This window comes from Trachypithecus francoisi, unplaced genomic scaffold (assembly GCF_009764315.1).
Source record: "Trachypithecus francoisi isolate TF-2019V2 unplaced genomic scaffold, Tfra_2.0 Lachesis_group19, whole genome shotgun sequence".
NCBI classification, from domain to species: domain Eukaryota; kingdom Metazoa; phylum Chordata; class Mammalia; order Primates; family Cercopithecidae; genus Trachypithecus; species Trachypithecus francoisi.
This window is the reverse complement of record NW_022681464.1, coordinates 23,779,562-23,807,416: the sequence shown is the minus strand read 5'-3', so window position 1 is coordinate 23,807,416 and position 27,855 is coordinate 23,779,562. Positions and strand designations below refer to the sequence as shown.

The window sequence follows — 27,855 nt, the reverse complement described above, 5'->3', positions numbered from 1 at the left end:
TTTGTCTTTCACTCTTTTCTGCCTTTTGTGGTTTTTGTTGAGCATTTTATATTATTGGATGTTCTCTCATTTCTTAGCATATCAGTTATACTGCCTTTTAAACTTTTTTTAGTGGTGTCCTACAGTGTGTAATATACATTTACAACTAATCCAAGTCTGCTTTTAAATAAGACTATACAACTTCATGGGCAGTTGTGAGCACCTTATAATAACAAAATAATCCCAATTCCTCCTTCTGATCCTTATATCATTGCCATTATTCATTTCACTTATATATAAACAGACATGGGCATATATAATCAAATACATTGCTATACTATTTTTGAGCAAACTGTTGTCTGTTAGATCAATTAAGAATATGTATAATAAAAGGTTTTCTCTTACTTTCATTTATCCCTTCTCCCATGCTGTTCCTTTCTTTATGTAGATCTAAGTTTCTGATCTATATCATTTTCTTCCTCTCTGAATAACTTCTTTTAACATTTCTTGCAAGGCAGGTTTAGTGGCAAAAAATTTCACCAAGTTTTGTTTGTTCAAGAAAGAGTTTATTTCTCCTTCACTTTTGAATGATAATTTCCTGAGGTAAAGAATTCTTGGGTAATTTTTTTTCCCTCTCTGAACACTTTAAACATTTCTTCACTCTCTTTCTGCTTGCGTAATTTTTGAGAATTCTAATGTAATTCTTATCTTTGTTTCTATATAGGTAAGATGTTCTTTTTCCTCTGTCTTCTTTCAGGATCTTTTTTTCATTATCTTTGATTTTCTGTTGTTTGAAAATGGTAAGTTTGGGTGTAGATTTTTGGCATTTATTCTGCTTGGTATTCTCTGAGCTTCCTGGATCTGTATTACGGTGTTGGACACTAACTTGGGAGAAATTCTGAGTCGTTGATTCACATATTTCTTCTGTTCATTTCTCTTTTTCTTCTCCTCTGGTATTCTCATTATGTGTACATTACATCTTTTGTAGTTGGCCCACAGTTCTTGGATATTCTGTTTTGGATTTTTTCCCTCAGTCTTTTTTTTCTCTCTATTTTTCAGCTTTGGAGGTTTCTATTGAGAGTCCTCTAGTTGTGAGATTCCTTTCAGCTGTATCCAGTCTACTAATAAATCTATCAAAGGCATGCTTCATTTCTGTTACAGTGTTTTTTATTTCTTGCATTTCTTTTTGGTTATTTCTTAGAATTTCCATCTCTCTGCTTATATTACCCATGTCCCCTTGCATGCTGTCTACTTTATTTGTTAGAGCCCTTAGCATATTAATCATCATTGTTTTAAATTTCTGGTCTGATAATTCCAACATATCTGCCATATCTGAGTCTTGTTCCATTGCTTGCTCTGTCTTTTCAAACTGTGTTTGTGCTTTTTAGTATGCCTTGCATTTTTTTCTTGATAGCTGGACAGTGTACCAGGTAAAAGGAATTGCTGTAACTAGATCTTTATTGATGTGTTGGTACGGTGTGGGGGGAGGGGAAGCATTCTATACTCTTATGATTAGATCTCAGTGTTTCAGTAAGCCTGTGCCTCTGGACTCCACGTGTGCTTCTCAGACCTCCCCACCTCACCCCCATAGGTGGGGCAGGATAGCTAGAGTGGACTGGAGTTGGGTAGTTCCTCCACATGGAAGGGTAGAGTCAGATGGAATTGGGTGTTTTCCTTCCCTCGGGTGAGTTAGGCGCTGGTAAAACCCCAGCAGGTTAGGCTGTGGTTAATTAGTTTCTCCTTGTTAAGAAGAACATAGAGCTTTTATGGTTTTCAGTATAGTTTCTTTCAGCTGCTCTTGATGTAATCATGAGGGAGTTTTTCTCTGATGTTCACTGTGAAGGCTTGATGAGGCTTCTGGAGGTAAAACTTGGAAAAGCATGCCCCCCACCCCTTCCCCATGACAGATCCCCCTGGAGTTTTTATCACTCAGATTTGTCCACATTGGCCCTCCAGGAACTTGTCAGTTACAGTTCAGGTTTCCTTAACCCAGTGATAGTTCCTTACGGCAGATTCTGCCCTGTTGTGATTCTTTGTATTCACCTGTTGGTCTTTCCCACTTTAGCACCAGCAGTTTCTCCTCTAACCTCTTTTATAAATCTAAGAAGCATTGGTGATTTTTCAGTTTGTTCATATTTTCACTTCTTGTTAGGGCAGAGTGGTGACTTCTCACAAGCCAGACTGGAAACTGGAAATCCCATGAATGGCTTTTAAAACCATGTTAGTGTTGGGTACACACAATCCCATCCTTGGGAAACACAAGAAAAGAAGCAAAAAAAGTAACTGTGATGGTTAATTTTATGTGTCAACTAGGTTAGGTTATGCTACCCAGATGTTTGGTCAAACACCAGTCTAAACATAATTGCAAAGGCATTTTTTTTCTAATGATGAAATTAACATATAGATTACTCCATCCAGATATGGGCGGGGATCATCCAATCAGTTCAAAGCCTTAAGAGAGAAAAGAGTTTCCTTTTCTTCCTCTAGGTCTTTAGAGGAAGAAGAAGCACACTGCCATGGTACTCCAGCTGCAACATCAATTCCTGCCTGGGTCTTTAGCCTGCTGGCCTACCCTGCAGATTTTGGACTTGCCAGCCTCCACAATCATTTGAGCCAATCCAATCTATCTATATACACACCCTATTGGTTCTGTTCCTTTGGTAAACCTTGACTAATATAGTAACATACTATAATTTTGAAAAATGGGGTAAAAGATGGTAATTTGGGGGAGGGACTTGGAAGATCTGTGTGAAATATGTGATTTAGTCTGTCCAATACCAGGCAATACAGATGTCTTGGGAAGATGTCTTATGAACCCCTCCACCCCTTAGTTGGCCGAACTCCAATTGAATTTGTGCTCTCATAGCTTCCCAGGGACTTTTATAATTACTCTATCTTCATTTTTTTCTTTTTCCTAAATCCATTTAATTTAATTGAAATTCAAATATATATATAACTTTCTAATATGCTAGGGAAATGTTCGTAAGATTTCATAAAGAGCTAGTATTGGGAAGTATGACATAACTTACAAAAACTTTTTAAGAATCACATTCCTAAGAGAAGTATGCTTTCCTGATGGTGCGAGGGGATCTCAGAGCAGTATATAAATCCTATCATCTCAGCACTGGGTTTCCTGTTGATGATATTGCCTGGGGAGAAATGAACACCAGAGGTGGACCAGTGACCAAAGGCAGAGACAGGTTTCTGGGATCAGATTCCTAATGCCATGATGAAGCTTGTAAAGGCTTCCTACAGACAGAATACAAGTGATGGAAGCTGGAGGTATGTTAGACCAGCCAAGTGTAGCTTCTGCAGTAGAGCTTCATTGACAACCTCAGAAAAGAACAAACTGTAAAAGATATCTATTTATTGTTGGGAAAATACATTTTTTGGAAATTGGATTTCAGCCATGCCTCAGTGACTTCCATGAGATTCCTAGTGAGGCTCTGCCCATGTCCTGTAATTAGGGTTCAAAACAGACTCCAACATCCTGAGAATGATCGCTTCCTGTTCTTCCTGCTTCCACTTTTCCCAACTTCAAATATGAACGGACTTTATCAACACAGAGAATTCACTCAGGTGTTTCAGTTACAAATCTTAGCTCACAAGCTCACAGAAACAACTGTGCTTAATAAATGTCTTTCTTTTCCTTTTTTCTTTTCTTTTCTTTTTTTTTTTTTTGTGACAGAGTTTCACTCTTTTTACCCATTCTGGAATACAATGGCATGATCTCAGCTCACTGCAACCTCCGCCTCCTCGGTTCAAGCAAGCCTCCTGCCTCAGCCTCCTGAGTAGCTGGGATTACAGGTGCCAACCACCACTCCCAGCTAATTTTTGTATTTTTAGTAGAGATGGGGTTTCATCATGTTGGCCAGGCTGGTCTTGAACTCCTGACCTCAGGTGATCTGCCCCACCTTGGCCTCCCAAAGTGCTGGGATTACAGACTTGAGCCACTGTACCCAGCCTGTCTTAATTTTTCTATAACCATACTTTTTTCTTTCGATTTTAAAATTTTTATTGATATGTAATATTTGGGGGTACATTTTATTGATATGTATATTTTGGGGGTACATATGATGATCTGATACCGGTATACAATGTATAATCATCAAATTAGGGTGATTAGGGTATCCATCAACCCAAACATTTATCTTTTCTTTGTGTTGGGAACATTTCAAGTAATCTTTTCTTGCTATTTAAAAATATATAATAAATTGTTAGCTATAATTTACCTACTTTACTATCAAATACTAAAATATTTCTTTTATCTAACTGTATTTTGTACCCCTTAACCAATTTCTTTTTGTCTCCTCCTCCTCCCTTTCCTTCCTTTCCTAGCCTCTGGTAACTACCAATCTACTTTCTATCTCCATGAGATAAATATTTTTTTTAGCTCCCAGATATGAGTAAGAACATGTGATATTTGTCTTTCTGTGCCTGGATTATTTCACTTATAATGACCTCCAGTTCCATTCATGTTGCTGAAAATGACAGATTTCTTTTTTATGACTAATATTCCATTGTGTATATAGACCACATTTTCTTTATCCATTTGTATGTTGACAAATACTTAGGTCGATTCTATATCTTGGGTATTACAAATAGTGCTGCAATAAACATGGGAGTGCAGATATCTCTTCAATTTACTGATTTCCCTTCTTTTGGATATATCCTCAGCAATGGGATTGCTGGATCATACGGGAGTCCTATTTTTAGTTGTTTGAGGAACCTCTATACTGTTTGCCATAATAGCTCTACTGCTTTACATTTTCACAGTGTACAAGTCTTCCTGTTTCTCCACTACCTTTCCAGAATTTGTTATCTTTTATTCTTTTTGATAATAGCCATTCTAACTCAGGTAAGATGATATCTCATGGTGGTTTTGATTTGCACTTCCCTGATGATTAGTGGTGTTGAGCATTTCTTCATATACCTATTGGCAATTTGTATGTCTTTTTTGAGAAATGTCTGTTCAGGTCTTTTGGCCATTTAAAAATCAGATGATTTGTGTTTTTGGTATTGAGTTGTTGTAGTACTTTATATATCCTAGTTATTAATCCCTTGTCAAAAGGATAGTTTGCAAACATTTTCTCCCATTCCGTGAGTTGTTTCCTCACTTTGTTGAGTGTTTCCTTTGCTGTGCAGAAGCTTTCTAGCTTAATATAATCCCATTTGTCAGTTTTTGCTTTGGTTGCCTGTGTCTTTGAGGTCTTATCCCCCAAAAATCTTTCTACAATGTTTACTTTGAGTAGTTTTATAGTTTCATTTAAATCTTTGTTTGTTTGTTTGTTTGGAAATAGAGTCTCACTCTGCCACCCAGGCTGGAATGCAGTGGTGCGATCTCGGCTCATTACAACCTCTCCCTCCTGGATTCAAGCAATTCTCCAGCCTCAGCCTCCAGAGCAGCTGGTATTAAAGGTGTATGCCACCATGCCTGGCTTATTTTTGTATTTTTAGTAGAGATAGGGTTTCACCATGTTGGCCAGGCTGGTCTCGAACTCCTGACCTTGTGATCCGCTCGCCTAGGCCTCCCAAAGTGCTGGGATTACAGGCGTGAGCCACCATGCCCAACCACATTTAAATCTTTAATCGATTTTGGGTTGATTTTTGTATATGATGAAAGACAGATCTAGTTTTATTCTTCCATATATGGATATCCAGTTTCTCAGCACCATTTATTAAAGAGACTGTCCTTTCCCCAATGTAAGTTCTTGGCATCTGGTTTCTCTGGGTTCTTTACTCTGTTCCATTGGTCTGTTATAATAATTGATGTTTTAGGCTCCCATTCACATAGGTGTCAAAAATTTAATTGCGGCCAATTCAGGACTCACATTTTACCTTTAGGCTTGTGCCTAACCTTCATTAATAGTCCTAATACATTGGGAAGGTCCCTTATGATCCCTGATGTCATCTATCCTCACAGGCATCCTCTAAAATATCAGTCCCTCTGTCTGGTCCTTATTTGTGATTCTGTGCAGTCTGCTATGGTGACATCCTGATTCCTATCCACATGGCCCTTCAGGCATGACAGCTTTTTCTGATCCTTCTGTGCTTCCCTTGGCCTCAGGAGTTATTCTCCTCTTCCCAAGATGTGCCTTCTTCTGTAGAGTCCCTTTGCTTCCTTGTAGCTCTAGCCAAGAAGTAGGCCCATTTGGTTTTGGATCCTACAATATATCTGGGGGATCTCAGGGATCAAGTGAAGAACTGACTATAACTACAGTTTTACATTTTCCCTTTTAATTCTCATCCTACCTCATAGGGTGGGAAAGGCTGGCTTGTACTCAAGAGCAACCTCTCAAACCTTTTGTCTATGCTACATGTCTCTTGATAGTCTTATTAGCACAAAATGGGGTGAAGGCTAAGCTAGAGAGGGGAAGGGGAAACTAGAAAAATATTATTACTATTATTATTATTATTATTATTTTTTGAGATGGAGTATCATTCTATCACCCAGGTTGGAGTGCAGTGGTACGATCTCAGCTCACTGCAACCTCCACCTCCCAGGTTCAAGTGATTCTCCTGCCTCAGCCTCCTGAGTAGCTGGGATTACAGACATGCACCACCACACCTGGCTAATTTTTGTATTTTTAGTAGAGATGGGGTTTCACTGTGTTGGCCAGGTTGGTCTCGAACTCCTGACCTCAGGTGATCCACCCACCTTGACCTCCCAAAGTGCTGGGATTACATGCGTGAGCCACCATGGCCAAAATGAGTATTTGAAAAATATTATCCTGCATCATAAGTAAGTTGAAGCCATGGGAACTGAGAGAGCAGGTTGTTTCTAAAGAGAAATTATCCCAAGAAAAGAAGCAAAAAGTGAGAAAGAATTAAGAGATTAATGGGAACATTATTTTATTAGAAAATCAGTGACCATTCCTACCTTTATGACCCATGTCCCACCAGTGTTTGCTTGATGGGAATTTTTAGGGATGAGGTACACTGCTGTCTTACTACTTTATATCTGAATAACGCGTGTGCCTGATTTCTAGCACATTAATGGATTTTATAACTCAATAAATTATAGGCAGTCAATAAATTTTTATTAAATGAGTGAATGATAAAAAGCAGTGGACATAACTGGAACTATTAAAGCAGCATGGGGCTATATGAGCAGGAGGAGTTTCATAAGATCAAGATTAAAAATTAATTTGATATATATACTTTTTGCTCAAGTGGTGTTTACGAGTCTTGGGGACCAGTACACATATATTAGAGAATGTATTCATTAAGACGTCTCAGCTAGGCACTAAACTGTTGACACAGAAAAAAAAAAAAAAAACCCTACAAAACAACTCCGCAGAGCGGTGTTAAAAATACTGGACTTTCATCCCTTGACTGGAGGTATTACTATAGCGTCAAGCTGACCTGCAATATGGATCATTGAGATCAAAGGCTATAAATTATAATGTTTGCCTTTAAAAAAGCAAATTCAACCCTGAATGTCATAGTTAGCTACTTTCAACTGGAAGCTACAACATGGATTTATGGAATCTGTCTTGGTTTCTGTTCTTGGATGCTCTTCTCATGATTTCTGGCTTGGTAAGTAAACAATATATAGAAAACAATTTAAAAATTTTGGGACAGTTGATATTGATTGTCAAAAAAACAACTGTTTGTTAATTTTTTGTTCTTTATACATCTTGAAATGTTGATCTCAAATGAGTGTTTCTTCTTGGAGAGTAGAGGTGGGCAGGGTGTAGGGAGTGACAAATAGCCACACCAGAGTAGAGACGTTGACATACAGTTATGTTTTCCTTTTAGTTTCATCATTGTGTAACAAGTTTTCTTTTGATGAGATTATAAATTTGAATTTTGAAAATCATTCCATTTTTACTGCTGAATGAAATGCAGATTGCTGGACAGTTAACTTGAGATATGAATGAGTGTCACAGGCACCGTCAGTGCTTACAAAGTTTTGTAACATGGTATTTATCTTCTACTTCTTCATCAATTCAGACTAATCCTTCTACAATTTGGACTAATCTTTTCTATCAGGTAGTTTGTATCACAAACCAACCCAAGGTTTTAAATGAAGTTTCAAATGGCTGGTGGAAAACCTTCAGTTGTTATTTTTAAATAACAATTATTATATTGGGATGATATTCAATGAATAGGAACTAGAGCATTGCAAACAAAAGATACTGATGAATACATGTTAAACTGTAATTAGGAATAAATCCTTGATAATTTTATTCTGTAGGTGCCCTGGCATTCCTCTGTGAGTGTATGCCTGTGTGTGGTTATAGTGTGAAACATGCATTAATGTCAAAAATGATGGTAATCTTCCATCCAGTTCATTCCCACGTTTTGTTAAACACTCCAAATGATTCTAATATTTAGATACGTAAGCCGTATTTGAATAAAATTGTACTTTACACTGTTGTGACAATTTATTACAGCTCACAATGTGCTTTCTTTCACATTATATACTGTAACCCTCACAATACCTGGGCAAAGCAGGTACTGACCATATTTTATAGATAGTTTGAGTACTTGGAAGGTGAACTGAATTACCCTTAGTTAGTAGAACCAGTAACATAACCCAGACAGTCCTATGAGCTTTTTTATTTAATTACACTAAGACATTTCTCAGATTTACTTAGTTTTTTTTTTTTCTTTGGACATGCAATCTGAGTTTCATTGGCCATTTGTGGAGAATCTATTTTCAGAAAAAAAAATTAATCACAAAATGTACCCTTTTTTTCCCTTAAATATTTGTATTGTCTTGAAGGCAGAATTATTCTGGGAGAAACATGAACGTAAAATAACTTGATTAATGAGTCGTGAATAAAATTTCTTTTTAAAGAATTGTTATAAATTACAATATTATTTCAACATTGAGAATAAATTATTAGCTTTTTCAAACATTGCTCCATGCATGCTTTAGAAAATCATGTGTAAAGTGAGCACTTATTTGAAAGCTACAGTCTTATGTTCTGCCTTTTTCCCCCCATTTTTTGAAGTTGATTTCTTGTTTCCTTCACCTTCAAATTGATTTAAGAGGCAGTTTCATTTTCTATACGCAATGAGAAGTCCCTTTGGTCAAAAAGTCATCTTAGACTTCAATTTAGCCATCCTAAATACATGTCAGGAAATAATCCATAATATTAGTGACAAAACAAACAAACAACAAATGGTTAGATATAAACTGAATCCAAGAAGACCATTCATGGGCATTATAATAATATATTTTGTTTATGTGTTTATTTCCCAGTCAACTCCAGAAAACTTTGGTGAGTCTATTTTGAGTTTTGCTCTAGGCTATAGAGAACCTAGGACGTATTTAATGCTAAATATCATACATAATTACATATGCATAATTGATGCATAATTGCATTGAACTTTGATCTAACACTGGATTCTTTTGATTTATGGAGCGACATTTTATTGTCCATGTTCCAAGGTTCATATGCCCAGCAGAGAAATAGATGGTGGTATAGGAAAGGCCAAGCACAGTGATTGACACACAGACATCCCATAAATGCTTGCTGTTATGTTTTTGTTATTTTGTGTCAAATCAGATGGACCTAGTAATAACAGTCTACTCAGTATTCACTTGCATACTCAGAGATTTGGCCATATTATATACACCTTTGCAACTTAAAATAGTAATTCAAGTTTAACTTAAGAATTTTGCTTGAAAGTTCCAAGGTATACTACTAGCAAGTGATATACATGTATGAGTAGATTGGGCTAGTTTGACCAAATTTAATCATTTGTTTCCTATTTAATCTAGTCTTCTAGTCTTTCAAATTAAGCTTAATAACATATGGAGCGACCAATTTCTTATTCCTGAAGTCATTTGACATTCAAGGAAAGTCGATAGGACAGAATACATACATAAAAGCTCTTTGGAGCCCAACGTGGCTCATAGGAGATTCTTAATCAATCAATCAATCAATCAATTAATCAATGTATGTTGAGTCTGAATCTAGTAGTAACTTACTTGATGCCAAAAGAAACTCACTTAGTTCTGATTATATAAATGACAAAGGTTTTCTCCTTTTATAAACATAATGTTCAATTTTGTTGTTGTTGTTGTTGTTTTAATCAAAGATGTAGATGGCGGAATGGACCAGGACATATTCCATATCAATGAAGGTCTGTGGATTTTTTTTACATAATCTCTTAAGTAGAGAGTTTGAATCCAATTTGCTAACATGAATTTTTATCTTTACTCTTAGGTTTGGGACTGGATCTTTTTGAGGGTGACATCAGACTTGATAGGGTGAGTTGAAACAGTATAAGGAAGAGTCTTCCATTGACCACTGCAAGCCAAGTTCAGAGTAACTAAGAAAGATTAGACAGCATGAATTTTGTTAAGCCCAACTATCTCTAAGGGTGCAGAATCATGGTGACACATTTATTCAATGAATATGTTATACTCAAAGAAATGCATATAATTGTGTCTTCATCTTTCATTACTCAGATTTCTGTGTGGTTCAAGCCACCATAACTCATTACATATGTCTTAGTCTTACTGATTTGATTGATTTTCATCATTGGAGTAATATGACATTTTCATTTTAAAATAGGACCTCACAGATTCAATCTAGTGGAAGCAAAATTAAACTGAATTTGTAAACATCTTCAATGAATCAGGCTTTTTACCACAAAAAAATAGATTTTGTGACGTCTACCGTGGCCTTAGCTAAAAATTGCCAAGTTAAGACCCTCCCAAACCTATTCATAAAGAGTGCTGATTTCATCTAAGTTATCATGCCACACAGATAAACACAGGTACTTTGCATGTAGATTAGGGGGACTAAAAAGTTCATTATCATAAAAGCACTATTTTTTTCAGTGTTCTCTCACAGAATGGAAATAAGCACTATTTTTCAAAAGACAAGATATAGTTTATTGTCCACTAGATTGAAAAATATTAAGAAACTTACTACTTACTGTCCCTTTTGGTGATGATAGAGAGAAACCAGGATGCTTGTTTAGGAATGTGTTTATAACATGTTATTATACGGGAGAGTATATAAACTTGAAAAAAAGAAAGAAGATTTGATTTGATAAAAGCTATCATAATTTAAAATATGTATACCATATGACCTAGAAATTATCCAGTAGATCTTTTCGTGTAAAATTCTGCTCTTCCTTCCAACACAGTCCTGAGTCACTCCCTTACTTCCTATGTCATAAGCATCAACATCCCTCACAGTCCTCCCACCCTCAGGAAACAGAGCTGCAGTGTCCCAGGCTTACTCTTCTATCTATACTCTCTCTTGATCTCACCTTGGTCCAGGGATTTAAATGTCATCTCCATGCCAATTAATCCAAAGGCATATCTCTGGTCCTCTCCTTTCCCTGAGCTCCAGACTGGTCTATCCAAGCGCTAATTTGCCAGCTCCACTTGAATGTCTACAAGACATCTCAGACCTAAGGTGTCCTCTGATCATGTGAACCCTGACCTTCCCAAACTGTTCCTCCCCACTCTCCTCTCTTCATAAAGTCATCCTCACAACCTGACTACTCAACTGAACACATAAAAACTTCAAGAGTCACCTTTGCTTCTCTTCTCTCCTTCACTCTCCATCCAGCCTATCAGCAAGTTCTGTCATTTCTAGCTCTAACACACACTGCAAGTTGTCTACTTTTCTCCATCACTCTAATTCAGGCCCCATCATCTCTTGCCTGGCTTTTTCCATTAGCCTCCTAATTTATCTTTCTATTTCAGATATTTTTCCCCCGTAATCTTTTCTACCCTGTTACTTGTCCTTATCTCTCACAGCAAAGTCATTTTTCAAACAGGCAGTGACTTCATTTCACCTCCTGGCTTGAAACTCTTCCATAGTTACCTATGGGTTTAGAATCATCTCCGGATTTAGCCCTAGACTTCCAAGCCTAGCATGTCTTAGCTCCTGCTTCTCTCCTCCCCTCTCCCTTCCCCTCTCCTCTCTTTTCCTCTTCTCTTATCTCATCCATGTTTTCTCTTAACTCATTAGGCTACTGGTCTCAACACATATTCAAAACATACCAGGCATATTCCCACCTCAGAAGCAGAATAACTAATGTTCCCTCTGCCTGAAACCACCTTCCCAGGACCCCTTTCAACGCTGGTTCTTCTTGCTATCCTATTTCCCCTTAATGTCATCCCTTCAGAGTGGCCTGTCCTGATCACTCCATCTCATGTACTCCCTCATCCCTCTGCCCTTGTTCACATCTCTCTTTCTAATTTCCTCCCTATTGCATTCATCCTGCTTAAACATATATTTTTTTCATACTGTTTCTCTCCTCCACTAGATATAAGCTCCATGAAGCCAGGGACCTTTATTACCAAGGAATCTCTATTCTCTAGGACAATATTCAATTTGTTGACTGGGTAAATACATTAGTAAAATATTATTCATTTTCCATTACACAGTTTAAAATCCTTTAAACATTTTTGAAAACTTTGGCCCAGCTCATGTGTGACTTTTTCTGATATTGTGATATCCAGATTATCAAGGTCTTGCTATCACTGTTTTCTTGCATCTTTTTAATCTTTAAGTGTGGGAAAGTAAGCTATAAATCTACCAATATTTGTAGTTCAGTTTTCCAACAGTTATTTTTTGCATTATTCCTTCTTCAACTGTATTAACAAAATTAATGATAGAAATTAGTAATTTCTTCCTAGAAACTTTGTTATATTATGATAAAAGTAGGGCTACACACACACACACACACAGTTTGTGCGAACTGGGAGAGCTTTAAAATTCATTTATTTCTAGATTAACTACTGATTGTTTCCTAAGTGTTTGCCTTATTAGTTTAACTAGCCCTTTTGCATTTATTTTTGACAGGCACAAATTAGAAATTCCATCATTGGAGAAAACTATAGATGGCCTCATACCATTCCATATGTTCTAGAAGATAGCTTGGGTTAGTATGCGCTTTGGAGTATTCACAACTAATGTATGTTTCTGATAAAATATGATTACAATGTTTCAAAGGGTGGGCTTATGTGGTCTTTAAGGTTTTGTTTGATTTGCTCCTTTGTGTGGCTATGTACATTTACTATGAAAAAAATAAGCAAAATGAACAATGAATGTAACCTAAATGATTCTGTCTGAAATATTTAGTGTCTTGACCAATACAGCAATGCATTCAACCAACAGTTATGGAGAGCCTACTCTGTTATGCTAGGGACATAACGATTAGGGAGCCAGTCTTTTTTTTGTGGGGGAGGGGCTCTGCATCATATATTCATTGAACCAGTGCAAAAACATCTTTTGGGGAGCAGGCCAGGGTCCCAGGAGGATACTGGGGGTGCGGTGGGGGTGAAACATGGAAGAAGAGGGCCTTGCTTCCTCTTCCCGTGGCAGGTATGCCCCCTTCTCCTGGAGTCTGGATCCCTGGTGAGTGGGGCCACTGACTGACTGTCCGTCTGCTTGGCCCTCTCTATCCCTGCAAGTTCGGGGAAGAAGAGTCCTTGGCAGCCCGGGGCTGGGAGCCCAGGTCCTCTGGTGCCCCCACTAACTCAGGCTCCGTGGCCTTGGGCTCCTCGGCCTTATCCTTGTTTCTACTGGCCTCCCGGAGCTGGTGTCACTGCGTCACCTCGGCTTTCAGATTCTCCAAGTCTTTTTTTGACTGAGAGGAATGAAGAGGATGCCACTGAAGCCTTTGAACTGCTCCAAGATGCTGGCCATGCCGGGGGCTGTGAAGTTGAGGGGCGGGATGTTGTTGCTGGAGCCATTGCAGTAGATCTCATTCATGGCGCTCCGCAGGACCACGGCTGGCTGGGTCAGGCATTTGAGGTACTCGGAGTTCTCCTTGGTCTTCTCCTGGTCCTCGCCCAGCTGGGTATTAACGGAGGGTGTGCAGCTCTTCCTTCTGGTGCTGCAGGGCCCACCGGAACTCAGCTTTGCTCTCATAGACCTAGGCGATGAGGTGATGGCCAAGGCCACCTTGAGGGCCTTGGGTCCGTGGTACTTGGTGCTGACGGCCAGCGCGTTGTCCAGGAAGCGTGGCGACAGGTCATACTCCATTACCCTGTGCAGCACCCGCCCGATGTCCAGCACGCCACCTCGGAGTGTCTTCCCCAGGCACCAGCAGCGTGAGGTAGCCGGCGCCCCGCAGCAGGCTCAGGGCCGGAGACAGCTGCCTGCTGGTGAAGCAGCGCAGGGCCAGGTGCATGTTTTCCTGGATGGTGTTGGGGTGCTTGATGCCCATCACCCGCACGCTCATCAGCACTGCCTCCTGCTGGCTTCTCAGGGCCTCTGCGTACTCGCCCATGATGTAGTGGAGGCGGGTGAGGAGGCGCAGGCAGGCGCAGATCTCCACGTGCACGGCTCCCTACACTTAACAGGTGCAGGGCCTGATTGATGGGCTCACAGGGAGCCAGTCTTTATTTTAAAGCAGTGGTTTCCCCTGTGATCAATTATACATGTGACAAAACGCATAAAATAAACAACTAAACAGAACTTGAAGAACTGGCGCCGGGCGCGGTGGCTCACGCCTGTAATCCCAGCACTTTGGGAGGCCCAGGCGGGCGGATCACAAGGTCAGGAGATCGAGACCATGGTGAAACCCCGTCTCTACTAAAAATACAAAAATATTAGCCGGGCGCGGTTGCGGGCGCCTGTAGTCCCAGCTACTCAGGAGGCTGAGGCAGGAGAATGGCGTGAACCCGGGAGGCGGAGCTTGCAGTGAGCCGAGATCCGGCCACAGCACTCCAGTCTGGGCGGCAGAGCGAGACTCCGCCTCAAAAAAAAAAAAAAAAAAAAAAAAGAAAAAGAACTGGCATTGTTTTATCAACATTTTATTTTGCCAGGTCAGGAACTTCAACAACAACTTAACATGATAAAAGCTTTTATCATACTCTTTTCATACAATAAATAATGTTATTAGTTTAGTATTAAAATGTTAAAAAGTCAGAAGAATCAAATCCAAACCTAAGGGCAGCTTTTCTGTAGAAGAAACTTAAATGTGTTGGAAAACTCTAAACATGGTCTTCATTTTATCTATGGACTAGTGACAATGATGTCACTGACCAGCATTAGTGTAGAAATCGCTGTTTGGGAAAAGTTTGAGTAAAAACCCTGCTATCGTTTTTAAATTTTCTTTTTCTTTTTTTTTTTTTTTGAGACAGAGTCTTGCCCTGGAATGCAGTGGCACGATCTCAGGCTGGAGCGCAGTGGGATAATCTTGGCTCACTGTAACTTCTACCTCCCAGGTTTCAGCAAGTCTCCTGCTTCAGCTTCCCGAGTAGCTGGGATTACAGGCATGTGCTAGCACACCTGGCTAATTTTTGTATTTTTAGTAGGGATGGGCTTTCACCATGTCAGCCAGGCTGGTCTCGAATTCCTGGCCTCAAGTGATTTGCCTGCCTTGGCTTCCCAAAGTGCTGGGATTAGAGGTATGAGCCACTGCACCCAGCCTATTATAGTTTTTTAAAATTTCAACTTTTATTTTAGATTTGGGGATAAGTGTGCAGGTTGTTACATGGGTGTGTTGCATGATGCTGAGGTTAGGGGTACAAATGAACCCATGACCCAGGAGTTGTGAATAGCACCCAATGGGTGGCTTCTCCAACCCCTTCTCCCTTCCTTTCCCCTCTTGTAGTCCCCAGTGTCTTTTGTTCTCATCTTTACATCCATGTGTATGTAATATTTAGCTCCCACTTCTGGGAAAACATATGGTATTTGAAAACCCTGCTATTTTCCTTAAAGATCATGCATTTCAGTGGAGATTCACATAAAAGTGAATTATGATAGAATGGAATAAACATGATTCGTGATATGTTCAAAGAGCTATGGGAGCACATTGGAGGGGCATTAAACTCAACCTGGATAGAAAAGCATATGCATTATAAGCAGAGGACACTATATAGCAGGACTGCCACAAAGGTTGTGTAACTTGTACACTACACAACTGACATGACCTCCTGGAGCTGGTGCCGCCATGCCACCTCGGCTTTCAGATTCTGCAAGACTTTTTGACTGAGAGGAATGAATGAAGAATGCCATTAATGATGTAGAGCTGCTTCAAGAGGCTGCTCTCAGGTGGCTGGGCCAGGAAACAAGGGGAGCCGATACCAGGTTTACGTTCTTGCTGTTCACCAGGAGGCATTTGTTTCTTTGTGTGAAAGTGCTGTTCACCCATCTGGCCGGCCAGCAACTGCAGCACCTGCTCAGATGTAGTGCCTCTTTCTAATCTGCACACAGGCACCATGCAGGCTAGTGTGGCCTCTGATAACAAGGGAAGGATGCTTTTGCCAGATGCACCACGATCTGCTAAGGCTTGAAGAAGGGAGCAAACCCTGAGCTGGAATTTAGATTGAGAGTGGGGAGATAGGAAGTTGAACAGGTAGGCAGAACCCAGGTGGGAAAGGACTTGGGTCTTTCCCGTGTTAAAGAACTTGTTGTGTATACTAATAACATGGAGCCACCAAAAGTATTATTGTGGCAGTGATTGTTAAAATTGCAGTTTAAAATAATCACTTGGGTTGAAGTATAGAAGATGTGTCGTTAGTGGGGTAAAAAGAAGGTAGGGAGACCAGTTAGAAGACCAGTGAGGAAATTCAGAGAAAGAATTAAGAGATTCCTAACCAAGACTTTCTCAATGGGGATAGACAAGAGTGGATAAATCTAAAAGCTATTTGGGAGGCATTTGTTAGACTTATTGATTGACTGTAAGAGGTCAAAAAGAAGGTGGGTATAGGTAATGAGATTCTAGTGCTCAGGATTGAGTCCTGGGTAGCTGAGTGGATGGTAATGTCTTTAACAAGAATGGAGAATTTAACCTTGAGGAGCATGAGACAGAGAAGTGTGGTGGAAATTAGTTTTTGGCATGCAGAATTTGAAATGTATCAGAGTCACTGTGGTGGAGATACCAAATAAAGTGTTGGTATATGACCTGGTCATTCAAGATCGAGAAATATTTGGGAGTTATTAGGATGTAAGATATGGTTGAAGCCATGAGTATGGATGAGCATTTCACACAGTGCCTTGCATAGAACAGGTGCTCCATAGATAACTGGATTTTACTGATTTATCCTGGAAGTTGTGTTGAATAAGTAAGAAGATGGTCGAGAATGAAACTCAGTGCCATTTTTTGGAACTGGTATAGAAAGAAGATCTGTCCCAGCACTTTGGGAGGCCAAGACGGGCGGATCACGAGGTCAGGAGATCGAGACCATCCTGGCTAACATGGTGAAACCCCGTCTCTACTAAAAAATACAAAAAACTAGAGGCCGGGCGCGGTGGTCAAGCCTGTATCCCAGCTGGGACGACGGGCGGATCACGAGGCAGGAGATCGAGACCATCCTGGCTAACACGTGAAAACCCGTCTCTACTAAAATATACAAAAAATTAGCCGGGCGAGGTGGCGAGCGCCTGTAGTCCCAGCTACTCGGGAGGCTGAGGCGAGAGAATCCAAACCCGGAGCGGAGCTTGCAGTGAGCTGCTGAGACGGCTGACTCCAGCCTGGCGACAGAGCGAGACTCCGTCTCAAAAAAAAAAAAAAAAAAAAAAACTAGCCGGGCGAGGTGGTGTGGCGCCTGTAGCCCAGCTACTCGGGAGGCTGAGGCAGGAGAATGGCGTGAACCTGGGAGGTGGAGCTTGCAGTGAGCTGAGGTCCGGCCACTGCACTCCAGCACTCCAGCCCAGGCGACAGAGCGAGACTCCGTCAAAAAAGAAAAAAAAAAAAAAGAAATCTGGTGGAAGTTATTGAGAAGGGGGAATTGGCCAGAAACATAGATGAAAAACTAACAGTAGGGTAGGAAAAGCCAGGGCAGGAGTAGTTAGCAGGGTTGGAAGCCATAAAGAGCACAGGGAGCATGAGGAGAGAAAGAGGTTGATTGACTTTTGGAATCAGGAACCTGAAAGATTTTGAATATATATGTTTTTTGGTTTAGTCTTTTTGATTAACAAATTTTTAAGTTCTTTTAATTCTCCTTCCTTCCTTCCTTCCTTCCTTCTTTCCTTCCTTCCCTCCCTTCCTCCCTGCCTCCTTCCTCTGTGTCTCTCTCTCTCTTTTTTGAGATGAGTTCTTACTCCATCACCCAGGCTTCAACCTCTGCCTCCCAGGCATAAGTGATCCTTCCACCTCAGCCTTCCAAGTATCTGGGACCACAGATGCATGCCACCATGCCTGGCTAATTTTTTGTATTTTTGGTAGAGATGGGGTTTCACCTGTTGCCCAGGCTGGTCTTGAATTCCTGAACTCAAGCAACCCACCCGCCTCGGCCTCCCAAAGTGTTGGGATTACAGGCATGAGCCACCACGTCCAGCTATATTTCTTTTTTTTTTTTAATTATTCTCCTAAGTATGTTCCATGAAAGATTAGGGAGCTTTAATTTTATGTATCTCTTAGGTTATTTTTTTTTTTTTGCCATGTATTTAACCAAAGCCATCTAACCTTATAAGCTTTATTTATTTTTTAAACAGCATTATAAACAACATAATGAATGCCTTGAGGACAAGAGCTATTTTTCATCTTGCAAACTGGAGGATTACCATAGTCTCTGGCATGTTATATGTAATAATATTTTTGAAATAAATTGATAAGCCTATGTATATATATATAAATGAAAAATGTTAGGTAAAAATTCAGCCTAGATCCTACCATCCAAACTGTGTATATTTTTACATAGTTATAACTATGACGTCTTACATTTTTTGTTCTAATTTTTTCACTTAATGTTATTGCATATTTTCGTATTATATAGTCTTTATAATAGAATCAAACTTCAAATTTTTATAGACTAATTTTTTAATTATGTGATTTTGATTATTTCTTATTTAGAAAATACCTTTGTTTAATATTGTAGAATTCACCTTATTTTCTATGTTCAAATTAAGAAAAGTATCCTTATGTTTCAGAAATGTATACCGTCTTCAAATGACTCAGACTAAGAAAATTACTAAGCAAGGCCACTCTTACAGGTAGCAAAAGTAAATACCTATAAAGGATTGATTTCTGGAAGCCCCTAGTACTCATATTCTAGTAGGTCAACCTGTGAAATTCTACCAGTAGGACTGTAGTCTTTGAGCTTGAACTTCAGATGTTACCTGGCTGGTAGATGCAACTTCCCTGAAAGAAGTAACACTCAAAGCAGCCATTTATACTTTCCAGGGCCTAAGTTATAATTCCTTGCCTTAGCACCAAGGGAGAAAAGGCAGTGGGGGAGGCTGAGGGTAAAGAGTTGGAGATAGAAATGAAGGGGAAGGTGCTAGAAACCTGAAGGGGCTGCTAAGGGGAAACAATCCTGAACAGCTGCTTACTGAACTCCTAGGACTGCCAGCAACTTGCCTCATTTTCCGAAGCCTGGGGATTTCTATGATATGGTTCCAAGTGGAGCTTTCTGCATCTATAACACAAGGTTAACTAAGGCTCTTGGTAAATAAAGGCATATGGAAAATAAAGATCTTATCTTGGTAAAGGGCCTCAGTGTTGATAAAGCTTTCACATGTTACTTTATTAATTCAAGAAACTGTCCTCATTAAGTTTTCATAAATGGCCTAAACTAGTATGCTCTTTTAAGTTCTGTTTAAAACAGTGATATGGTGGTCAGTATTATCATACCTTATTTGAAGGAAATATTACATTTGAAATAATGACCCAAATATGATACTTATAGGACAGAACATTTTGAATGTTACAGCCATACGTAGATACACACACACACACACGCACACACACTTTGCATACTATTTCAGGGTGTTCATAGACCTTCTCATCTGAATGTCCTCAGATTAAAAGCCCAGCTGTGAGGCTTTTAATACATATTATAGCTTCTCAGATTAAGTATGTGGTGACAATTTATTTTGATTGTCTGTGATCCAATGTCCAATGGATCCAATTTGTAATCTTCTATTCATTAAAATGATAAAAACAATACTCAATGATGAAAAAAGATTTTGATGATATAATATTTAGTGAAAAAATAGTTGGTAAAATGCTATGTAGATGACTTTATTTTTTATAGAAATATTAACATATATATGTTATATGTGTATTCAAAGGCAAAATGTATGGTAAGGGTGATTGATTATTCCTGGATGATAGGATTTTAAATTTCTTTTTATTCATATCAACGTTTTAACTTATTTATAATGATAGTGTATTACTTATGTGGTATTGTAAAAGTCTGAACTTAGTGCCTTTTACAACTTATGGATTTTAGGGTCTTCCCTATGTGAATCCTGTTCTTGATCTTCTTAGACCTGCCTCAACAGAGGCATATCAAGTAATCTTCCTTGAACGTCTATGCAATGGTTACTCAAGAAGGGAGAAAGGAAATGAACATTTGACAAATGCTAATTTTACTTGGAACTTCACGTTTATCTTATTATCCTCACAATATCCTGCAAAGTTGATTTTATTTCCTCACTTAACTGATAATAACATCAAAGCTCCAAAGGTTGATTGAATGCGCAAAAGTTTTATGTCAAAATTAAGTGGTGAGGATAGAGAAGAACTTAGGTGTGTCTGGCTCCAAAGTCCAAGCACTTTCCCCTCTGCCATACTGTCTCCCACCTCCTGGCAGGCTCCGATTTTTCACTTCATGAGGACCTGGCCCATATGATGCCTCTCCATGTGCATCTGATACAGCCCTTCCTCCTGGTCACTCACAAGTTTCTTTTCCTGTATGTTGTTTCTTCCATGCCTCTGCCTTCTTTGAGCTCCATATCCATATCACTCTTATATCCAAAGCATTGGCTCTTACCCCTATTTTGGGCCATGAACTCACTTGCAGACCTCATGAAAGCTCTCTCTAGGAAATGCACTTTGCATATGTAGATATGCACACACACACACAGACACATACACGCTTTGCATACTATTTCAGGGTGTTCACAGACTCTCCCATCTCAAGATCCTCAGATTAAAAGCCCAGCTGTGCGGCTTTAAATACATATTATGTCTTCTCAGATGAAGTATGTAATGGTGATTATTTATTTTGATTGCCTGTGATCCAATGGATATGTTCTCTGAGGTACAGAAATGCATTTTTATTGTTTAGTAATGCACCATTAGTGAGTGCTAGAGAAATATGAGGCCAAATAAGAGATCTGAAGAATAAGCAGATACTGCATATGATATTCAATGGGTACTGAATTCTAATTTTTGTAAAAATAAAAGACTCAACATTCATGAAGGGACTAACTCATGATAAGCAATATATTACAATGGCCTGCTTCCATGGTAGATTTTTCAGTGGTGATTGTTTTAATAAGCATATTTTCGTTTGTTTTCTTCCTTCAGAAATGAATGCTAAGGGAGTTATCCTCAATGCATTTGAACGTTATCGCCTAAAAACCTGTATTGACTTTAAGCCTTGGGCTGGAGAAGCAAACTATATATCAGTGATCAAGGGCAGTGGGTAAGTTGAAGACTTAGTCTTCTAGGGCATCTAAGGAGAACTCTAGTGCCTGGGACGTTACATTACAGCAATCGTCCTAGGCTCTGATCTTTAGGAAGGGGTGGGGACTTTCTTGCTAGTTGCTGGAGAGGAAAAAACAACTGGATCTAGTTTTCGTAGGCATAGAAATTATATTCCCATACATGTAACCACCTTTAGACACAGTGGATGGGATTGCATGCCATCAGACCCACAACCTTGTGAATTTCAGGCCGTTTGTAATTTACATACTGTTTATCCCTTTCAAGTAAAAAAATGTGTATTTATGCGTGTCCATGTCTGTATTTAAGCTTATTTTAACCCAACCACTCTTATTTCTCGAGTTAAGAAGGCGACGGTATTATTTGTCTTGAGCTCAGCAATTCTGAGTGATTGCTGTCCCTGTAAAGTCCTTGTTTAATGGGCACAGGCATACCAAGGAGGATCTCAAAGACTTTGAAATTCACAGGAAAAACCAGGTCTGGACCACCTTGGGGATGAATTGCTCCTATGTAATATCTGGCGTTAGGGCAAGTTCTTTAAAGATCACCTGGTCTGCCTGTAGTCCCAGCTACTCGGGAGGCTGAGGCAGGAGAATGGTGTAAACCCGGGAGGCGGAGCTTGCAGTGAGCTGAGATCATCCGGCCACTGCACTCCAGCCTGGGGGCAGAGCGAGACTCCGTCTCAAAAAAAAAAAAAAAAAAAAAAAAGATCACCTGGTCTATAAGGTTTTTTAATATTATACAATACCTGGTATATTAGGCTGTTCTTGCATTGCTGTACAGAAATACCAGAGACTCAGTAATTTATACAGAAAAGAGGTTTACCTGGCTCACATTTCTGCAGGCTTTATAGGAAGCATGGTGCTGACATCTGCTCAGCTTCTGGGGAGGCCTCAGCAAACTTACAATCATAGTGGAAGGTGAAGGTGGAGCAGGCATGTCACATGGCAAAAGCAGGAGCCAGAGAAAGAGTGGGGAGGGGGAGGTGCTACACACTTTTAAATGACCAGATCTCATGAAAATTCACTATTGCAAAGACAGCACCGAGCATGAGGGGTTCGTCCCATGACTCAAATACCTCCCACGAGGTCCCACTTCCAGTATTGGGAATTACATTTCAACATGAGATTTGAGTGGGGACAATTGTCCAAACTATATCACCTGGGTTATGAGAGAAATGCACAGTGTTCAGATGTAACAGCAAAGGATTTAGGTGGGTAATGAGGTGGACTAGGCAGTGGGGATTCTGCCCTGAGACCTCAGATTGTAACATCCTCTTCCCCCTTTCTTGTAAACTCTCCTATAAGCTGCTGGTCTTCAGTGGGAAATAGGCAGGTTGGGAAGCAAGAACTTTCCATTGGGGCAAACTGTGACCGAATAGCAACGGTTCAACACGAGTTCCTCCACGCTCTGGGATTCTGGCATGAGCAGTCGCGTTCTGACCGGGATGACTATGTCAGGATAATGTGGGACAGAATTCTGTCAGGTACATTTCTCTTGTTTTCCTTTGTTTTTAGTCAAGGACTGAATTTCTAAGCATGCGTCCTCTCTTGTCATCTGTGGCAACTGTTAATAATTTTAAAACTTTGATGTTTTGATGTCTTAACTCATTCAGCTCGAACTCATTCTGAGTTATTGGAGCACTGGTATTCCAGAACCCATATGAGCTAGATAAGCTCTTAGAAACTGTTTGTGGTTTTAAAGCATATTCAGTCCCACAATATGTTCCTGAGTATTATATGGAATGGAGTCTGTGCCCAAATTAGTTTTGCAAATCCCCAAGTCTTAGTCCATCTTGCGCTGCTATAACAAAACACCACAGACTGGGTAATTTATAAAGAACTGAAATGTACTCCTCATTGTTCTGGTAGCTGGAAAGTCCAAAATCAAGGGGTGGGCATTTGATGAGGGCCTTCTTGCTGTGTTGCATACCATGGCAGAGGGCAGAAGGGCAAGGGAGAGTCAGAAAAAACAGGGCCAAATCTGTCCTTTTACAAGGAATCTACCCCTGCAGTAGCAAACCTACTCCTGCAGCAGTGGGATTAATCCATTTATGAGACAGAGCCCTCATGCCCTAATTACCTCTCATTAGGCCTCACCTCCCAACACTGCTGCAGTGGGGATTAGGTTTCCAATACATGCTTTTGGGGGGACATATTCAAGCCACAGCACCTAGGTTAAAAGAAATTAGACATATTTATCCCACTATACTGCTCTGAGTCTTTATTAGCTTGACAGGAATTGTAAATCTCTAAGAAAAGTGATTTACAAAATGATTTGATCATGGTCTTCTTTTTTTCTTTTTGCAGAGTAGCTTGTAGAGTATTTGGATTTATTGTTTCATGGAACAATTTTCAGTAATAGTTGAGTAGCAGGAACTGTTTGTGATTCTATGTTCAAAGTCACAAAGTCTTAATGACCATGTCTGAGTAGAGCTCATGTTTTCCACATTCCACAGTGACACTCAGCTTCCTCATCTGTCCTGCCTGTGTGGGGCGAGACAGAGGAAAGGGCACTGCTATTATGTCTGAGGCACTGTGAGGAGTGCCCTACACAAGGTCCCCTGACACCACACTTCTTGAAATCACAGATCTTGCTCTTCATCCCCCGCCTCTGCTTATCTCAAATGGCGTCAGACATAGCAGCAAACGAAAAGATTTCTAGAGAAACAGCAGTGTTTAGCTTTAATCCACAACCATACTCTTTAGGATTCCCAAAGTCTTATTTTTGATCAAAACTTCTGCCCACATTTGATAACACATCTTTATGTTTTGGAGATTAGAACCACCTCAATGTGTCCACAGAATCATTCCATTTCAAGTTGGAATCAGTTGCCCATTGGTATAATGCTAAACGGCCTGATGTCTTCTCTAAATAGATTCATTTTTGTTTTTTATTATTATTTTAAACTGACAAATCATAATTGTATATACTTCTGGGGTACAGTGATATTTTGACATGTGTACACAATGTGGAATGACTAAAACAAGCTGTTTAACATAGCCATCACCTCACTTATCATTTCTGTGGTGAGACATTTGAGATTTATTCTCTCAGCAATTTTGAAATATACACTACATTATTATTAACTATAGTCATCGTGCTTTATTTATTTATTTATTTTGAGACAGAATCTCGCTCTGTTGCCCAGGCTGGAGTACAGTGGTGTGATCTTGGCTCACTGCAACTTTCGCCTCCTGGGTTCAAGTGATTCTTCTGCCTCAGCCTCCCTAGTAGCTGGGATTACAGGCGTCCACCATCATGGCTGGCTACTTTTTGTATTTTTAGTAGAGATGGGGTTTCAACATGTTGGCCAGGCTGGTTCATCATGCTTTAAATACATCCACACATATTCCAGTAACCATGAATTATGGTTAGTCAATAACTACATGTCAACGCTTTCTAATGACTCCTTTGTAGGATAACTAGAAAGTTATCATTCCCTAAAGGGAATATCACCACCGACCCCACAGAAATACAAACTACCATCAGAGAATACTATAAACACCTCTACGCAAATCAACTAGAAAATCTAGAAGAAATGGATCATTTCCTGGACACTTACACTCTTCCAAGACTAAACCAGGAAGAAGTTGAATCCCTGAATAGACCAATAGCAGGCTCTGAAATTGAGGCAATAATTAATAGCCTACCAACCAAAAAAAGTCCAGGACCAGATGGATTCACAGCTGAATTCTACCAGAGGTACAAGGAGGAGCTGGTACCATTCCTTCTGAAACTATTCCAATCAACAGAAAAAGAGGGAATCCTCCCTAACTCATTTGATGAGGCCAACATCATCCTGATACCAAAGCCTGGCAGAGACACAACAAAAAAAGAGAATTTTAGACCAATATCCCTGATGAACATCGATGCAAAAATCCTCAATAAAATACTGGCAAACCAGATTCAGCAGCACATCAAAAAGCTTATCCACCATGATCAAGTGGGCTTCATCCCTGGGATGCAAGGCTGGTTCAACATTCGCAAATCAATAAACGTAATCCAGCATATAAACAGAACCAAAGACAAGAACCACATGATTATCTCAATAGATGCAGAAAAGGCTTTTGACAAAATTCAACAGCCCTTCATGCTAAAAACGCTCAATAAATTCGGTATTGATGGAACGTACCTCAAAATAATAAGAGCTATTTATGACAAACCCACAGCTAATATCATACTGAATGGGCAAAAACTGGAAAAATTCCCTTTGAAAACTGGCACAAGACAGGGATGCCCTCTCTCACCACTCCTATTCAACATAGTGTTGGAAGTTCTGGCTAGGGCAATCAGGCAAGAGAAAGAAATAAAGGGTATTCAGTTAGGAAAAGAAGAAGTCAAATTGTCCCTGTTTGCAGATGACATGATTGTATATTTAGAAAACCCCATTGTCTCAGCCAAAATCTCCTTAAGCTGATAAGCAACTTCAGCAAAGTCTCAGGATACAAAATTAATGTGCAAAAATCACAAGCATTCTTATACACCAGTAACAGACAAACAGAGAGCCAAATCATGAATGAACTTCCATTCACAATTGCTTCAAAGAGAATAAAATACCTAGGAATCCAACTTACAAGGGATGTAAAGGACCTCTTCAAGGAGAACGACAAACCACTGCTCAGTGAAATCAAAGAGGACACAAACAAATGGAAGAACATACCATGCTCATGGATAGGAAGAATCAATATCGTGAAAATGGCCATACTGCCCAAGGTGATTTATAGATTCAGTGCCATCCCCATCAAACTACCAATGAGTTTCTTCACAGAATTGGAAAAAACTGCTTTAAAGTTCATATGGAACCAAAAAAGAGCCCGCATTGCCAAGACAATCCTAAGTCAAAAGGACAAAGCTGGAGGCGTCACGCTACCTGACTTCAAACTATACTACAAGGCTACAGTAACCAAAACAGCATGGTACTGGTACCACAACAGAGATATAGACCAATGGAACAGAACAGAGTCCTCAGAAATAATACCACACATCTACAGCCATCTGATCTTTGACAAACCTGAGAGAAACAAGAAATGGGGAAAGGATTCCCTATTTAATAAATGGTGCTGGGAAAATTGGCTAGCCATAAGTAGAAAGCTGAAACTGGATCCTTTCCTTACTCCTTATACGAAGATTAATTCAAGATGGATTAGAGACTTAAATGTTAGACCTAATACCATAAAAACCCTAGAAGAAAATCTAGGTAGTACCATTCAGGACATAGACATGGGCAAGGACTTCATGTCTAAAACACCAAAAGCAACGGCAGCAAAAGCCAAAATTGACAAATGGGATCTAATTAAACTAAAGAGCTTCTGCACAGCAAAAGAAACTACCATCAGAGTGAACAGGCAACCTACAGAATGGGAGAAAATTTTTGCAATCTACTCATCTGACAAAGGGCTAATATCCAGAATCTACAAAGAACTCAAACAAATTTACAAGAAAAAAACAAACAACCCCATCAAAAAGTGGGCAAAGGATATGAACAGACATTTCTCAAAAGAAGACATTCATACAGCCAACAGACACATGAAAAAATGCTCATCATCACTCGCCATCAGAGAAATGCAAATCAAAACCACAATGAGATACCATCTCACACCAGTTAGAATGGCAATCATTCAAAAGTCAGGAAACAACAGGTGTTGGAGAGGATGTGGAGAAATAGGAACACTTTTACACTGTTGGTGGGATTGTAAACTAGTTCAACCATTATGGAAAACAGTATGGCGATTCCTCAAGGATCTAGAACTAGATGTACCATATGACCCAGCCATCCCACTACTGGGTATATACCCAAAGGATTATAAATCATGCTGCTATAAAGACACAGGCACACGTATGTTTATTGCGGCACTATTCACAATAGCAAAGACTTGGAATCAACCCAAATGTCCATCTGTGACAGACTGGATTAAGAAAATGTGGCACATATACACCATGGAATACTATGCAGCCATAAAAAAGGACGAGTTTGCGTCCTTTGTAGGGACATGGATGCAGCTGGAAACCATCATTCTTAGCAAACTATCACAAGAACAGAAAACCAAACACCGCATGTTCTCACTCATAGGTGGGAACTGAACAATGAGATCACTTGGACTCGGGAAGGGGACCATCACACACCGGGGCCTATCATGGGGTGGGGGGGGGGAGGGGAGGGATTGCATTGGGAGTTATACCTGATATAAATGATGAATTGATGGGTGCTGACGAGTTGATGGGTGCAGCACACCAACATGGCACAAGTATACATATGTAACAAACCTACATGTTATGCACATGTACCCTAGAACTTAAAGTATAATAAAATAAAAATAAAAAAAAAAAGAAAGTTATCATTCCCAGGTTTCATCTCACCATCCCTTCAAAGTCTTCTTACTTCCATCTCCATCTACCGTGGATGTCCTCAGCCTGCCGTCACTGCTGGCCAATGCCCAGAGTAGTTCAACAACACTTTTTGTTGTTGTTGTTTGAGACAGGGTCTTACTCTATTGCCCAGGCTGGAGTGCAGTGATGTGATCACAGCTCACTGCAGCCTCA

General features: G+C 39.8%; 1 protein-coding gene across 5 annotated transcripts in view; it reads left to right on the top strand.

Moving 5' to 3' along the window:
- The first annotated feature begins 7,309 nt into the window (after positions 1-7,309).
- Positions 7,310-27,855, top strand: part of MEP1B (meprin A subunit beta) — a 34,671-nt gene continuing 14,125 nt past the window's right edge. The window contains exons 1-7 of one of the 5 annotated variants that reach the window (XM_033178041.1): positions 7,310-7,518; positions 9,194-9,212; positions 10,036-10,080; positions 10,164-10,207; positions 12,768-12,846; positions 21,175-21,292; positions 22,620-22,798. In XM_033178041.1, coding sequence (XP_033033932.1) covers positions 7,456-7,518; positions 9,194-9,212; positions 10,036-10,080; positions 10,164-10,207; positions 12,768-12,846; positions 21,175-21,292; positions 22,620-22,798 — 547 coding nt within the window. In that variant the 5' untranslated portion in view covers positions 7,310-7,455. The remainder of the gene's footprint in view (positions 7,519-9,193; positions 9,213-10,035; positions 10,081-10,163; positions 10,208-12,767; positions 12,847-21,174; positions 21,293-22,619; positions 22,799-27,855) is intronic. The other 4 variants (XM_033178040.1, XM_033178044.1, XM_033178042.1 and 1 more) reach the window with 4 other exon arrangements.